The sequence below is a fragment of the Montipora foliosa genome, chromosome 1 (assembly GCF_036669935.1).
Source record: "Montipora foliosa isolate CH-2021 chromosome 1, ASM3666993v2, whole genome shotgun sequence".
Classification (NCBI taxonomy): Eukaryota; Metazoa; Cnidaria; class Anthozoa; order Scleractinia; family Acroporidae; genus Montipora; species Montipora foliosa.
In genome coordinates this window covers 11,839,021-11,856,520 of record NC_090869.1, presented here as the reverse complement: position 1 = coordinate 11,856,520, position 17,500 = coordinate 11,839,021, and the positions used below count along the sequence as shown (strand labels likewise).

At 40.0% G+C, this 17,500-nt stretch overlaps 1 protein-coding gene across 1 annotated transcript in view; it reads left to right on the top strand.

Moving 5' to 3' along the window:
* Positions 1-17,500, top strand: part of LOC138009837 (centrosomal protein of 192 kDa-like) — a 63,164-nt gene that overhangs the window by 8,267 nt on the left and 37,397 nt on the right. Inside the window, exons 3-12 of the mRNA XM_068856834.1 lie at positions 731-811; positions 6,408-6,653; positions 10,074-10,175; positions 10,386-10,527; positions 11,394-11,605; positions 11,757-11,873; positions 12,272-12,558; positions 13,324-13,467; positions 14,568-14,678; positions 15,842-16,039. Coding sequence (XP_068712935.1) covers positions 731-811; positions 6,408-6,653; positions 10,074-10,175; positions 10,386-10,527; positions 11,394-11,605; positions 11,757-11,873; positions 12,272-12,558; positions 13,324-13,467; positions 14,568-14,678; positions 15,842-16,039 — 1,640 coding nt within the window. The remainder of the gene's footprint in view (positions 1-730; positions 812-6,407; positions 6,654-10,073; positions 10,176-10,385; positions 10,528-11,393; positions 11,606-11,756; positions 11,874-12,271; positions 12,559-13,323; positions 13,468-14,567; positions 14,679-15,841; positions 16,040-17,500) is intronic.

Sequence of the window (17,500 nt, the reverse complement as noted above, 5' to 3'; positions counted from 1 at the left end):
TGTCGTTAACTGTGTTAAATTTCATTTAACGACATGTATATATAGAGAGTGGGAAAATACATTAGAATAAATGATGTGGGATAAACAAAAGAATGAACAAACTTTAAATAAACAGCTTCGCTGGAATGGAGTCATTTTGAATGTTCAGAGTCTGTCTCTCTTTCTTTATTTATTATTGCACTCTGTAAGCAATTTATGCAATTTGTCATTGACCCATTAAAAAGGCAATAATTTATTCTGTTGAGTATGTAATAAGTAATATTATTTATTAATTATTATCTCCTGAACCACCTTCCATTGATGAGTAAAATCTATTGAGTCTCACTCACTCCCAGGAGTCAATGGGTTTAAGGGGACATTTTAAGTGGAGGTAGAGGTTGTTAATTAACAAAATTATCTCCAAAAGTGTATCACATCTAGAACTTTTCATCATGGGACACCATGTGTCATACACTAAAGTGTCATTATTTGGCATTTTGGCGGGAGAGTGATACTTGTACATTGTACAGTGTAAGTTAATAATGTTTATATCAGGTGATGTCATGACCAGAGACCAATATTCTTATGCCTGATTAAAATGTTATTATCTTATATCTTATGGAAAATCTTACATGTGTAGTTACCTTGTGAATGTGTTTCAGTTCTCAATAATATTATTTTTAGTTTTCTCATGATGACAATTTTTTTAACTTGAGATCACCTTCAGCTCAAATAGAATTTGAAATTTTAGGGATTGTATCTTCAAGCTGTGGGAAAAGCTTGGATGAAGATGAGAGCTCACTTGGTATTTTGCAGCTGGATAATTTACCTGGTAAGAGGTACAGTACCGCTCAAATGTAAGTTACCACCCTCGCGCGCGACGCGATTTGCGTCGCGCGCTACAGGAATCGCGTCGCGCGCTACAGGGATTGCGTCGCGCGCTACAGGAATCGCGTCACGCGCGAGTTAAAAAAATCTGTAAGTACATCAACTGGAGGATCGCGCGCGCTCTTAATTGTCCTTTTGGATTTGTTTGTGAAAGCCCCAGACGCATAACAAACACGCATTTTATCAGATGTAAAAGCGTCTAGTCGTTGTTGACTGAAAAGTCGACATACAGCTCGCTGGTGTGCGCCGAAATTAATTAGACTGTTAACTTTGTTCTCAGGAAACACGAAAATGTGAATCGTAAGCAGTTTGGCAAGGGGAGAGATAAACATGTAGTACAGTTGCCGTTTAAATCAACATTTGTTTTCGTCTGTCGCGAGTCGGCATATTAAAATTCAGACTATCCGACACGTGATGGAATGTCAGGAAAACCTACAACTGTAACACGCTTTGTCTACCCGAAATCTTTACACAGCAAAATTATTTTGAGTCCACAATTATTAAAGCGTTCAAAACAACCCCATCGCTTTAGGCCCTTCAGTCAAAAGGAATTCAGTGTTTTTTTACGCACAACACTCGATGTTTGTTTCACGGTTGGAATTTGCATACCGTCATGCGTCAGTGTTTGCACACCTGAGAATTTTTTCTTTTGTGTGATCTAAAAACTACAATTCGTATAGCAAGATAAAGAAGATATTAGTCTCTTCGTTAATCATCACATATACCGCTTCAAACTTTGGCGTCTCTCTTGCTTTCTGTGCAAAAACTGCTTTCGCTTAAAATAATTAATTTCATCAAATTAGAAATGGGTTTCGGATAGATAGAGTGCTTTCGATTCGGAAATCCGGATTTAGATCGTAAGGCAATAATTTCAAACAAACAATATACTATTGGTCATTGCTTTTGTTCATTTTGTGGCTCCTAAAGGAGCCGTTGGAACCTGTTCAAGTGCAATGTTTAACACTCCGGTTAAACCTACAGGTAATTGTCTTTAGCTTGTGCCACAGCAGCTCTATTGGGTTTAGGTCGGGACTCTCAGGTGGGGTCTTCCACCAGTTTATTCCTTCCGGCTCCATAAAGTTCTTCGCCAACCTGTGTAAACGCGCCTTAAGTTTGTTATTTTCATGCGTGTACGCTTCGCCTGTGGTGTCTCCAGCGCTTGCTGTTCGAGTTTGTTGATAGACGCAAATTACACGCTCCAATGGTTTTGCGGTTATGCAAATATTTATCACAATTTTACATGTAAACTTGACAGCCGCCATCTTCGAATTTTTACGAACTTGATTCAAACCCTGTACAAATTAAGAAAAGTAAAACCTTCAATTGATCAACAAAAGTTGAGAACGCACAACCAAATCTTCATTCTTCATTGGAAACTTTGTGCTATTTATTTACTCGACAACTTGCTGAGAATTTTGGCTGGCGTCACTGATGCTTGCCGAGATTAACCTGGTTTCCATACGATCTGCAATGTCAGGTCCGCGATCGTTTAATTTAAAACAAAACTTGCGGAGGTAATAAAGTTTAATGCGCCTCAGAAAAAGTGAAACATGGAGACGGAAATTATCGAAAAGTTACAGTTAACAGTCAAAGAAGCGCACAAGCGGTACAACAACGTCTTTACGGCTTTTTGCATACTGTAAGCTTACGTGTTTGTATATCAAACAACAGATCAGCATTTTACTACATGTTCTTTGGCGACACAACGTCATTATTTTATTGACAATGCAATTTTCTTTCGCGTTTTGTTTAAGATCGATTTACAGATAGAAGGGAAAGTTTGTCTGGGGCATTTGAGATCGTCTGCGACTCGTCTGTCGCAGGCAGCTTACATGTAGTTACCATTACTCGCTACGCGTACGGATTTCGCGTAGTGGAGTCACCTAAATTTATGCCAGAAATTTCTGCTTCAATGACTCTCGTGCGACGCGAATCGCGTCGTGCAGGACGCGAATCGCGTCGCGCCTGAAACGCGACGCGACTGGTAACTTACATTTGAGCGGTACTGTAATAGTTGAAAGTAATTTAGGCAAAGTGTGGTCAGTGATTGTTCATGGTTGTAACAATACTTAAAGTGCCCCTGTGATCAAAAAAACCACTTCCTTTTTTCCTTCAGATTTTGAAAGTGTGTGCTTAACACCTGACTGGCAAAATTTTGAGCTCTGATTTTTATCTAAAGGCTGTTTAAGTTTTGGATTTCACGGTCCGCCATTACTCACGTTCAAAACTGACCGATTGGACCTCAGAGGGTTGAATCCAGGGAAAAGTGACGTCAGAGGCTCACTAGCTTCAAATTTCAGCGTGTGAACACAGCTTATTATATATGCAAAGCGTGAGTTTAAAGTCTGAAAGCCCAAAACCCCCGTGCTGCATATTAATTTTGCGGCGTACACACGTATTGCATTCTTAAACTAGTGAGCCTTTGACGTCATTTTCTCCTCGATCCAGCTCTCTCAAGAACATAATGTTAGTAATGGCGGACCATTAAATAGGAAAATTACAGTTAAAATAAAGAGGTGTCTTTTTGAAATCAAGGCTTAAAACGTGGGTCACTTGGTGTTTTGTTAACATAGTTTTGAAATCCAAAGAAAAATGTGAATTGATTTTTTGGTCACAGGGGCACTTTAAACAAATGCATCGCATAGTGGAGGCTGGGTGCCTGGGATCCATATGTGGGTGGTTCCACTTTTGTTACCCATCCCCTGGATAGAATAACACCTCCATGGCTGGCACAATACTGCAACCCAGCCATGAACCCCCACATCAAGAATTTTACAAACAGGCACCCATCACCCAACTATCAGTGGGAAAAAAAGGGAGAGATTGAGGGGGATGCCAAAACTCACTATAAACCATGATGGCGGACAGAACTCATCACACTGCCAGAATACAGGCAACAAGTACATTGTACAGAACTACTGCACGTGGGCTGGCCTACAAACCAACCACTGACCACTAGTAACACAGGTGCTCTTCATTGTTAACTCCTTTAAATTGTATTAAATTGATTAACAACTTCATTACTTAGTGTCGGTTGGGTGCCTTGAATATCTGGGGGAATTCCACTTTTGGTATCCAACCCCTAGATAGAATAACTCTCCCATGGCTGTCACAACACCAAAACCTTGCCATGAGCCCCCATTCCAAGCTGCCAGGTTCTCCAAGCTACATGTATGCACTATGCTGAGAGATCGAAGGGGCTCATGGCTGGCTAAGCAAGATGCCCTGAACTGCCAAATCCCAGAGGCCCCCAAGAGAGTGAGACAGCAGTGGTCTGCCACAAAATACCTGTTACTGCAGCAGCCTTTGGGACACATTGATGACTGAGTCCATGTGGGTTCTAACACTAGTCCATTTGCCCATTGTTTTGATGAAGTCGTCAGGAATACCATGTTGAGCAGTTGCTCCAATGTGGAAACTGTGGCCAGAGAATTGCCCAGGAATTACCTGCTGTTTGTAATGTTCAGTGAAGGAATGATGACAAGCAGGAACAAGATAAAGGCTGACCAGCCTTGTCAATGAAGAGATGGCCCTGTGAAGATGCTAGAGTTGTAAGCAGTTCACCAAATGAGGGGATAAGAAAAGCCATAATCAATGTGTAGAGAGCATACCACTGACATGTAGACCTTTATCAATGAGAGGTGAAAATGATCGGCCAGGTGAGAACAGAAACACAACAAAGTTTGCTCATTTGCAGGTAACAGGGAGTCATCACTGGTATAACAATCCAGGATGCAAAACTCTATAAGTTGGCGTTGTCCTGAATTATAGACGTGGCGGGCACAAGGAGCCAAATCATTTGCCAAGTAGAATTGGCACTTCTGAGTTTTAAACTGCGCGAAGCAGGGCCAGGAGTGATGGAGGCACTGCGAGAGCTGTTGGTGACGTCTGAGGAGCTAGGTGATGGAACCTCTGAAAGTCAAATTGACAGAGGCACGTGGGGGCAGTAAAAGCAAAAGAATATCGGACCACAAACATGGATAGATGATGGAGTAGCACCATCATGTTTGAATCTCTTGAAGCACCGGACCACAATACCTCAACCACAAAATTCCATGTTTTTGTCAAGAACTGATGTTTCCACAAAGAAGCTGCCAAAACTACAGGGATAAGCTCCTTGTAGGCAATGGACATCTGTAATTCAAGAGCCATTTTCCTGGCTTATATTTCTTTGGGATGACTCAAAACGGCTGAAGAGTGGGTGATGGGGGTGTGGAGAATGGGCTGGGAATGCATCCTTTGGCTAGTTCATTGTATAGGTAGGCATCATTGACCAGTGGATGAAGACTGTCTGAGGGCACATCCTGCTAAGCCGATCTCAAGGAGACCAAAGTTGCGAATCCCAGCCAACATGTACTCCACAAAGTGCTGATCGAAGGTCAGCCTGGAAAAGGAAAGGAAAGAAAAGGAATTTTATTTAAGTGTCTTGTCATTCTAGTGCTGGAGTATTAATTGGGGACACTGTAAAGTGAAGTTAACAATTAACGCAATTCAAGTCAAATGTTGGTTGTTGAGGAGAGGGGAAAATCGGAGTACCCAGGGAAAAACCTCTTGGTACAGAGTAGAGAACCAACAAACTCGACCCACATAATTTTTTATGCCAAGTCTGGGAATCGCACTAGGGCCACATTGGTAGCAGGCGAGTGCTCTCATCACTGTGCCATCCCAGGACCCCATGCCAAGTACCATGATAGGCGGCTGAGCAACTGACAAAACCCCAGAAAAGGAAATAAAAGAGGGAATGACAATGTTACCTGATGTTGATAACAAGCTGGAAGCGATAGATGTCGCCATGTTGAAGCACATGCCTCATCCCTCAAAAGAAATGTGGAAGAGCTGTTTCAAATTGTCAAATTTGACTATCTGTTCTCGTGAAATGCCACTAAGATTTCTGGGAGCGATTGGCTCAAAGCTTGTGAAAACACCCGAGAAACAGGCCTGAAACATGGGCTGAAAAACTGAGATGGTTGTCGCAACTGAAGAAGAGATTGCTTCACCTTACAATGTAACCATGTCGTCAATGCTATTGTGAGTAGCCTGAGGAATGCTAGAACTTGAAAGATGTGTAAAATGGAAAGGGTTACGGAGGTAGCCTGTGAATGCAGCCACCTCAGTGTTCGGTCGAGAGGCTATCTCTAAGGAGAGCAAAGAAAAAGCAAAAAAAAAAAAAAAAGTTGGGGAGAATGCTAAAGCAACTCACCAGTGCTGGAGGACAAATGTGCAAAACTACTATCCATGCACCTACAAACCAACCACTGACCACTAGCAACAGAGGCACTCTTAGTTATTAACTCCTTTAAATTGCATCCAAAGGGTTTGCCATAGTGGTTGCCATCTGTTCTGTACATTTCCAGGGAAACATGCATACTATGGAGGCTCCACCTTACCAAAGACACTTTCTTAAGCTCTTATTGTGGTTGACTTACAGATATATTGAACACCTATGCACATACGGGTAACATTACAGAAATTGTTCATCATGACGATTATAGTATTCATTGAACCATGACAGAGTGGGAAATTGAGCTTATTTTTTTCAGATTTTGATGACAACTTGAGTTCCCAAGCTTTAAAGCCAGCCACTCAGCCGCTTGAGAGAACTTTGATTGGTAATGATGAGGAGGAAGAAGATGAAATTGTCATCAATCGTCTTGTGCTTGATGATGATTTGGAAGGAGAGGATATCTCTTTCACTGGTGAATTTGCCAATGCCATAGATTCCACTCCTTTAGCTACTTGTAACAGAAATGTAATGCTGCAGTTTGAGGAGAAAAGACCAGATACTGGTACGTTTTTTTTACCCTGCCTGTACATGTACATGTACAATGTACAGCTGCATTTTGGTGAAACACCAGGGCCCGGTTGTTCGAAAGCCGATTAACTTAATCTAGGATTAGCGTAAACTTTTGTTAAAAGCTTCTTTTGCTTATTTTTGTTTTTCATGATTGACTTCTTCTAATGTACAGTTTTGCCGAATATCAGCGTTGAACAGCTTTTGGGAGTAGAGAACTAAACTCCTGAGTTAATTTTTAATCTCTGAATGGCGTTAACCTGCTTTTGAAAAAGCGGGCCCAGATAAGTAGTTTTTATCGTCATGATGTTTAGGTTTAATAGTCAACACTTGGTGGAGCTACATTTTGCAACATTCAGGTGCTGCTGCAAATTCAGGACTTCAACGGGGTTTGAACCCGTGACCTTGCGATACCGGTGTGATGCTCTAACCAACTGAGCTATGAAGCCACTGAGGTTTGGAGTTGGTCATTTGTGGGTTTTAACCCATCGACATCCAAACCAGCCGAAACCGGCCAGACTTAGTGTTTTACTCTAACGCCAGACGATTTTACTTGTCAATGGGGAACCCCTGGGAGTCAATGGGTTAATGTACCCATGAGGAATGAATCAACGATGAAATGATATATGAAATGGATCATATATGAACTGCAGATATGAAATCAAGTGAAGCTGTGCTACAGGAATGAATCAACGATGACATCAACTCTGCAGTTCATATAATTATGATCCATTTCATATATCATTTCATCGTTGATTCATTCCTTACGGGAACATTAGAACCCACAAATGACCAGCTCCCAATTTCAGTGGCTTCATAGCTCAGTTGGTTAGAGCGTCACACCGCTATCACAAGGTCACAGGTTCAAAGCCCATTGAAGTCCTGAATTTTTCAGGCCTCTGTAAGCAATTGCAAAAATTGTGTTCATAACTGCGAAGATCACAGCTTCACTTGATTTCGCATCCACAGTTCATGTATGATCCATTTCAAAGATTAGGCAATAAAACACTACAATTTACAACTATAGTCATTTTTAATAGAAATTCCTGGTGTATTAGCATTTAAATACATTATAGGCAGTACATGTATGTCATGTAAATTTAACAAATCGAAAGTGGTTCAGCGTTGTCTGTACTCTTATCGACAACGATATTCGTCATCACAGTGGTCAAAATGTTGTGGACTCACGAGGCGCAGCCAAAGAAAGTTTCTATTTCAGAGCGTGACCAAAATCATGACTCAAAGAAAGAGCAAGCGTTCTCTATAACTTTCTCGCAATATGATTGGTGTATTTCCCAAAATGGGTGTTCCTGATTGGCTATTACATTGCGTGACAAAATGGCACGAGCATGACGGGTACAGCGTTGTCTAGACTCTCATCAACAACGGCAAATTAGCCCAATCAGATTGTGAGATTACAAGCAATTGTGGTAAAATGAGCACTAACCCCCAAAAAAGTTTTTTCTTTAACCTTGAACTATTTAGTGGACATGAAATTTTCCCCAAAAAAGCAATAGAGATGGCCTTTAGCAAATGAGTGAGGACCCAAAATTTGGCCCATTGCAGGGCTCGAAATTGCGACCAATACGGTCGCATTTGCGACTAAATTTTTCCCTTTGCGACTAAAATATTGGGAGAAGTCGCAAATTTGCGACTTGTTATCACCTTCGTTCTTTCGAAACAAAAGGGTTAGAAGTTGCCACTTTGCTGCTACTTTTGCTAAAATAAATAAATAAATAAATGACAAAATTATTTTGTTTCTCGCTCTGAATGTTCTCTGAAGGTAGCGTAATTGTATAGTAATTTAGCTGCGATGTTACGTGCACAGCTCCATTCCTTCGATCATTCGCCATTTTCAGCAGTTTCTTTACACACAAGCACTGCGGGCTCATATTTTTTTGCTAAACCGCTGACAACACAATGCAGCGCGGCGATTTTGCGACTAAAATTTGCGAAATTGCGACTAAATTTTTGCATCTTATCGGAAAATGCGACTGGATTTTTTCGTTAATTTCGAGCCCTGCATTGGTACCACTCGGGGGGACAAAGGCTGATGCCCAGGGTGATCTAGGTCAACATCCCTAGTTTAAATTTTTGGGTGATGGCATTTCCAATTGTGTCATTTTCAGGGGAAAATGGACAACTTAGTATCTCACCTCTTCCTTCTTGGGCTGTGTTCTAATGTGAGAATAATATACATCATACCCAACATAATATTTGTTCACTTTAATATACGAAAACAGGGCAAAGTGCTATACAAACATCTCAGAAATGAAGCATAGTCAAATAGTACACAATTTTTATCAATACCTTTTGACAGGATATAATCACATGACTTGTCAAGTGATCAAAAAATGGTCAAACAAAGTATTGTTTCTTTCCATGTCTCTCTTAATCAATGTCATACTATATTGTGTTTCTTTTTTACATTTTTCCTGCCAGTTACTTTCTTTTGTTCAAAACCCATTATGCCAGCAAAATTCTCTTTTTTTGACAATACTTCATAACTAGTACCCAGTTCCTCAGGTTCCTTTGGCGCCGATATGTTACTATTTAGCTGGGTTGTATTCGTCACATGTACTCATGCGAAGGTGAATTGCTCTTACATGTGTGAGTGTTGTGTCATTTCGCACACTTGTTTTGTTTTCAAAGGTTCAAACGCTTCTTTGTTCGACTGCTCACGCTTTGTTGTTTCTACTGTGTTCTATGAAACAAAAGAATTTGCTAATGAAGTGTGCTCCCGGACACACATTAAGAGTGCTAAAACCAATTTCTATTGTTTTTAAATGCGGGCGCGTTGTGATTGTGCTATCACCTTTAGCATCGAAGTCATATGGAAGGTCACAAATACTAAGGCTTGCATAGTATTTTGAACCATATTATCAACATTGGTATTGGGGGGGGTAAGGACCAATATACATGTACTTTGTGAGTGCAGGTCAAATGATGCTTAAACTAGAATTCTTGCGAAGAGTTTTGTCCAATCATGTACATGTAATGGTGGACTGTGAAATTCAAGACTTGTATTCAAAGTAAACAGCCTTTGGATTGAAAGTCAACCTCAAAGTTTTACCATTCAGGTGTTCCTATAATGGCACTTAAATTCTTGCTAGGATGTAACCTTCAGATGCTAGGTTTTTCTTGATCAATGTTGTGATAATTGTCAAAATCTGTGCACTTTTTGTCCTTTGCTAGTTCAAAGAGATAACAAAGTGTTGAAGTGTTTTGTAGTCAGATAGGAACAATGAATATCGTTTTGTACAACTGTAGATTGTGGGCATTTTAGAAGTCTTGTTGAGCTGGCAGATGGTCTCATTGGTTGGAAAGGTTCTTCAAAAATGTACCCCGTTATTCATTATAAATAAGTGAACCATGTGAGCTTATTTTACTGTCCTTCTTTTACTGCTTCTTTTAGGTCAAGATCCAGACGCATTTTTCAGTTCTAACCAAAAAGAAGCAAATGTTGCCACAGATGAAGCCATTAACGAGGAGTCTATACGAGACAGTTACGGCCAAGGCACTGACTTTATACATGTATTGTATTTTTGTAGGGAACAGTATTTTTTTATAATAACTAACCCATGCTAGTTAGTTGATAATTGTATTTTCAGTATTCTATTAGGGTTGTAGCCGAAAACTCCTGTTTTTGAGGAGTGTTGAGTCCCACTTATAAAGCGACATAGGTGTGATTGAATGTTACTTTGTTTGTTGCTTTTTTTTTTTTCAGAGGAAATGGACATGATGTTGCAAGGCAGGTCAGGCAGTGGAGATGGTGGAGAATTGATTGACAGAGTCTCCTTAACGTCCAGTATCAGCTTTATACAATCACAGACTTTTCCTGAGAGTATTTTAAGTCAGAGCTTTAGCAGGTATTATATTGTACAGTATGCATCAATGTCAGCAATTTTTGAATAATGTTACATAGAAATCCCAAGCCTCAAGTGTACAGGACTGGTACATTTTCCAAACAAAAGAATTTTTTCCCCAAGGCTTAGGTTGTAGAAGTGTTGTTATTCAAATATTTGTGCCATTTTCTGCAAAGGGACAGGTCATCTGGAGTACATATTTTTGGTGAATGGGATTCTGTTTTAAAGCACATTATCCTGCTGCCTGCTAATGAGTCCATCTATTTCCTTGAACGCTTTACTTGAAATAGTTCTATGAGCGGAATGAAGAAGAAGCAGAAAATGTGGTTTGGGCAAACTACAATCCTGGCTAAAACGTTACAGGACAGAACACAAAATGGTTGTGGCAGTGTACATTTTTATTCTACACAAAGTCATCATTCTATAAGCAGTCTCCATATCCTTATTCAAGCTCTCATTGTCATTTGCAGAAACCCCCCCCTCCCCCTCGCAATGTTGATAGCAACTGGGATCCTTCAAACTGTACATAAACACAGGAGTGTAACAACATCGTGAGGGGGAGGGGGGAAGGGGCAGAGAAAGAGTGTGAGATAAATGAAGTAAAATAATTGTCCCATTATTTTTGGCCAGGATTGTAGTTCCAGTCCTTGTGACGGAAAACGTTTCCTAACAAGTTGGTTTAACCCATTCACTCCCAGTTGATCAATAAAATCGTCTTGCGGTAGACAGAGTAAAATCTGTCAAGTCTCACCCCCAGGAGTCAGTGGGTTAATGGAGGGGTCATGGGTTTGACTGGTTAGTTAACATTGCATCACTTTGCTGAGATTATTATCATTCCACTTTGGTTCTTTGGTTTGGTTTTTCACCAGTAGTCGAGGTCTTGGTAGTGGAATGGACTCTCGTTCTGAGAGTGATGGTCAGGAGGGCAGTGAGGACAACACTGTTTCTATGCTGCATGCCCCAGGGGATGGGAGTAATGGCCGTCCTGGTCTTGAAGGGGGCAATTCTGACGCTGAGGATGTACCCACTGTAAGTGGACTGCCAATAGATGCAAGCAACAGACTAGAGGCCCAAGGACTTGGTAAGTTTAGCACAGCCACCAGTTAGCCATATGTTTTGTGTGTTTAATAGTAAAGCATCAGCTTCACTGTGATGTTTTCATTATTGGTTTTACAATAACCATTTCAACTATCTTTTGAAAGCAACTATGATTCACCTTGTTTGCATTTTAGAGTTGCGTCAGTCAGCTGAAGGTGTAGATGTTCTTCCTGATGTCCCTGGGGATGGAGGGGGTGGAGGTGATGGCAGTAGCGGTAACAACAGTGATACTGATGATGGAGGCCCTGCAGGTTTGTGCCCTACATGTACATTTTTTCATACAGTGTTGTGGCGTGACATTATTAATGCATCATTTCAGGCAAAGCTGTACAGTATTGACTCAAGGGCTCTTGTAGGAAATGGGTGATACAAAATTTATAAAATGCTAAAAGTACAAGAAATGTTAACTGTTGTCTTGTTGTGGCAATTAACTGTCATGATGAATTTTCATATGGACAATAAATGTAGGCATTTAAAGTTTCCTTCGGACCACATTCTGGGAAAAGGGGTTTAGACTATGCTGAGAATTTTTTCTCTGGTTTTCTCCTCTGATTAAAAGCCAACATTTTAAAATTACATGTAGTTCTCCAACACTTCAAAATAAGTTGAATTACATTAACATTACTTTTTAAAATGTCCTCTTAATTAGGAGCTGCATATGCATCATCCAGTGCCAGTATATTACCTGTCTCATCCTTTCTGCCAACTCATGCATCATATGGACTCAGCAGTCATCCTCCTGCCAGTGACTCTGGTTTAGTGTTGCCGGTTAGTGATGGTCTGATAACAGGACGGGGTTGCCCAGTTGGCGATGCTGCTGCTGGCAGGTCTCCTGTTTTGATCCCTAGTCCTGAACTGCTGGGTGAGCACCAGGCTTCAAATTCCTCAACATATCCTTTGCAAATTCAGGCATCGTCCACTCCAATGGTAACACAGGTATTGCACTTAATGTTTGATGTGGTTTTACATGTACATACTGCACAAGTTGGGTTAGAAGGGAAGTGTCCATCTTTATTAACAATTTTCTTTTGTCATCATCAGCATCATCTTTGTTGTCATGCTAATCATTATTGAAGGTGCTTTTTGGAAAAATCATGACATTTGATCAACACATCTTTGTCAAAATTACTGATATTGGGTTTTTTGAACATAATTCTTTCCTTGAATTTTATTTAGTGAAACTTACTGAATTGCTCATTGCCCACTTAAGCTTACTGGTACTTCAGAAAGGGCAAATAACAAGGCAATAATAATTTTATTTGTTCCAGCTGCAGCAATTTGGCCATGTATAATTGGCTGGCCCCTGTTATCTCAAAGCTGTATAACTTTATCGAGTGGATAAGTCACTATTCAGGGTGTCAAATATTTCTGTACTTTGCCTTCAACATTGACAAAGGTTTTCTAACATGCCTTTACTTAGGTAGGAGTGCTTAGAGTATGCATACCCCCACCCGGCTAAAAAAAACTTAAAAGCCCTGCCCCTCCTGTGTATAACTCACTTGTCAAAGTTCAAACCTTCAAAGGGTTGAAACACGCCTCGAAGGGCATGAAAAGTACAAAATACAAAAACGTGAAAGATGAAAGAGGTTGTAAAATCCATCGTAACTATACCAGCTCTTACAATCTTACAATGTTAATGATGGCCTCTTGACTGTCTGGATTCTTGATGATAATCATTTTATTGGGTCACTTTTATTGCAGCATAATAGAGTACATGTTCCTGATGAGACATCAGCATTAGAGTCTTGTTACTTAATGGCACACAGCCATTCAAGTGGTAGCCCCACATCTAGTAATGCACCCCGCCCCTCTTGGGTGGACGATAGCACATTTCATTTGTCCCAGGTTTGTGATTTTGTGAGCTTGTCCTTCTATTTATAAATAAGTGAAAGATCATCACACATTATAGAGCAACTGAGGTAAGAAACTCTAAAAAATATTCAGGATTGAAATGACTCAGTGAACATGTGATTGCAATGTACACAGCATTGCCTATGAACGTTCCAGTTGGATACTTGTTAATTCATTCTGAGTTCATAGTACATTTTGAAAGTATAGAGCAACTTTTGTATGACCTTGGAAAAGTGTTCTCAATTTGTTTTACGGACCAATGTTTGGCAAGATTGAAACAAAGCTTCTCCTTTTCCCGCCAAGGAAACTCCAAATATGGCCAGTAAACAGTTTGACTGCCCGATCACATTACTGCATTTCAAATGATGTCAAAGCGAAACATTCCAGAAAGTTCCACGAAGAGATGATGTTGCTGGCATCCATGTTCGCTAAGCCAACAAAAATTTGCTCTTGTTTGTCTTTGTTCGATAAGCCAATTACAATGTACAATGTAAATCTTTTGCATTTTTGTTTAGGCTCTTTTCTTACGTTTATTTTTCAAGGTCATATGAAAATTGCTCTAATCAAATGTAGATGGCGGGGTTTCAATAAAAAATAATATTAATTTAAAGTTGGTGGAGCACTGCTTTGGTCATCAAGTTTTGCAAAGTTAGTGCCCAGCCCTTCCCACCCCTCATAGAAGTCAGGCCAAGGTAAGTATCTCCACTGAAGTTCCTTCAGTGTGAAAGTGCTGGTTGGTGGCCACTTGCAGGGCTGGTTCCCACTCACAGGGTTTCCATGGAACCATCCCTGGTAATTTTCGCAGGGCCCCCATCAACCTTTGATGGCACCAGTTCCCAAGCTCCTCTATTGGCGATGAGTTTAAATGAAAATTATTTGTGATGCCTTAAAACGAAAGGGTGGGCCACATCGTTAATGAAAGTTAGAAAGATCATACCAATTAGGTGAGCAACTTACGCAGTTGCCAGCAACTAATTGCACTGCCATGGATTTGAATCCCGTTCAAGACTGGATTTTTTTCTGTTTTAACCAAGTTGATTGTGTCTGTTTCTCAGTTCATACACTTTTTAAAAATCCTCATTTGATTTTAACAGGTGAAACAAAACAGACCAAGCACTGCTCTAAATGAAGCAGAGTCGCTGAAGTTTGACCCACTTACAGCTGATTCCTTGCATGCAGGTCTTAAAAACAGAGACAAAGTTATGGTACGTCTTGCACAAAGTTAAAGTCGTCCATGATATTACTAATTAAAAGCAGTTTCTTTCATTTACAACATGTTTTCTCGATGCAACCAGAGTCTGAAGGAACAAAACTGAAAAACTAAAAATCCTTAGGTTTCTATTAACCCATTGATCCCTCGGGTGCCCTAAGATGCCCCGAGCTGATGAGTAAACTCATCTGGCATTGGACAGATTAAAATCTGTCAAGTCTCACTCCTAAGACTCAATGGGTTAAGGGAAAAAAAAATAAAGCTTAGGAAACTGGTCAAAACTACTATACTCGAACAGGACCCACCTTTGAGGTAGTGGGGAGGGGGCTTCTCAAAGACACCACCTATCTTCGAACTTATCATGTGAACATTACCTACAACATGTCATTGGCTTTTAAATTTGAGTTGACACAGGAATATTCAGCTAGCAAGAGTCCGCATTACTTGACAAAAAAGAAAAGCGAGGTTGGAATCTCACTGTAATTTTGTACTGCTGGATAGAGGGGTGGCTATGCAATATAGACACCATGTTTTTACATGAAGCAAGGGGGGTGCAGGCAGACACCACCATCTATTTTGTGGTTTGGTGGGCCCTGTTCGAGTGCAGTAGTTCTCACCACTTCCCTTACATGTAGCTTCTTTTTTGTGAATTAAGAGAAGCCATTGGTAGGCTTTTGATGAAGAGTCCAAAGCTGCACCCTTTTGCAGTGGATAACAACAAAAACCCTGCAAATGAATGGTTATTTATCATTCCTATCCAAGCAGGGAGTACATGTACCAGCAAATTTGGGAGCATGTGCTTCTGTGGGTGCTTGTTGTTTAATTCATTAATACTACATGTAGCTAGTGTTTTTTTGTATACAAATGTGTATGCATAGTACCTGACCCTATAATAATGAAGGTCATGTTGTGTATACCCCATAGTTCTATTTAACTTAAATTGTGGAGCCTGTACAGTTTATTTTTGTATAATTATTAAATTGCATCTAAAATTTTTGGTACAAATAAATACATTGTAATATAAACCCTTGCGAGGCTGTGTAACTATTTCAATAATCTAGACGTTTTCATATCTAATAATTATTGTACTTTGCACGACTTAAACATGGTTTTGCATTCTCTTGTATCAGAATTGCATTTTACCACATTCTTTTGCAGACATTTTTTTCAAGTGACACCCCTTTTGACACCCCAACTACCCAACAGTCAAATCAGCAGAGACTCGGAAGTTGGCTGGGTGAAAGATCAGCACCATTGCATACTTTTTCAAATGATAATGCTGATTTCTCAAGCAAGTTTAGTAACAGTGCATTTCTGAATGGAAGTGAAGTTATTGATGACTCGCAACTCTGGAAGGTATTGTAGAGAGGTGTTGATTTTACTGGTATTGTATGTTGTTTTAGATGTCATATAGTGGATGCATCTCAAAATTTATTACTTAGTAATCAGACAGTGTAAACGTATGGATCATGGAAAATCTGGAAAGTCATGGAATTTTATGGTCGGCCATTAAAATAATAAAATTAATGGTAAATTAATCACTGCAGTTGACAAAGCAAGGATAAAATGAAATAACGACAAGTTTCTATTAACTGCGATTATCAGTAAGTGCGATTATCGGTAAGTTCGGACATCTTTGTCCCTCAGGAGTGGCGCGACTTGCAGCAGTACCGTCCTGTTTGTAAGAGCTGCGTAGTCATCGTGCTGCGTTAAACAAGTAATGAGTACGATGGAGCCATCGAAAGACAACTTTGCCGCTGCATTTGGTACTGCTCTGCAACAACGAAACTCTAGCACACTGACTAAATTCTGGTCGTTGCATCGTTGACACTGGCACCTGAACAGTAAAACAAACGCTTTTAGTAAGTTTATAAGCTTATTTTAGAGGAACAAAGTGAGCTCTCGTTTAGTAGTGGGACTACAAACAACAATGTATTTATCAAATACACAACATTTGTTTAAGTGTTGTGGCAATCATACGAACCATGAGTTCACGGCAACGTTTCTCTCCTATCTCCACTCCAATACTGCAGGTGAAAGGCCATCTTCATCAGCCTCTTCGGCTTGATCTTCTTCTTCCGCGAGTGGCTCGTCTTGATACGGCGTGTATTGGCTGTACACCACTTCGATGTCTTCATCTTCCTCCTCCGAAACATCAATATTCTCGTCGTCGTTTGAAGATTCGGAGAAAGCACTCAATTCAGAATCACTCGACATGTTGTTTCGCCTCAGAAACCCTTCTTACTGTGAGGGTATTACAAATTCTGTCCACAACACTACGTCACAAGACAAAATTGCGCAATAAACTCGTCCCAGTCTCCTGACCATTTTTTTGACGAAAATTGAGCAGTTTTCAGCGCCAAATTCACTAATAAATTTTTATTTTTGGGAACTCAAACGTTTACACTCGATTTATTTACACTTTGGAGGGTAAAATTATCCAAAAAAAATTTTCGCTTCATATGCACTTTAACTTGATTCTCTCCACAGAATATGGCTTTCATATATTAACTTTCCTCATAGTGTAAAAAAAATACAGACTACAGGGATAGCCCAGACCCTTCAGTGATGCTGACCTTAGTCCTAAATGCAGTAGATCTAAAGCTATGTTTAGGCCTATGGTTAGGGATTAGTTAACAGTTGGGTGTTTTCCTCAGTCTAAATTTTGCACATAACCAATTAATATTTACTATTTTTTGTAGCCGCTCTACCCCTTCCCATATTTTGAGCAGCTTTTTTTTTTCTAAAAACATTAATGAGAACATGATATGATCCAAATAGCTGAATGTCATGTGAGGAATTGTTGCAATATTGGCC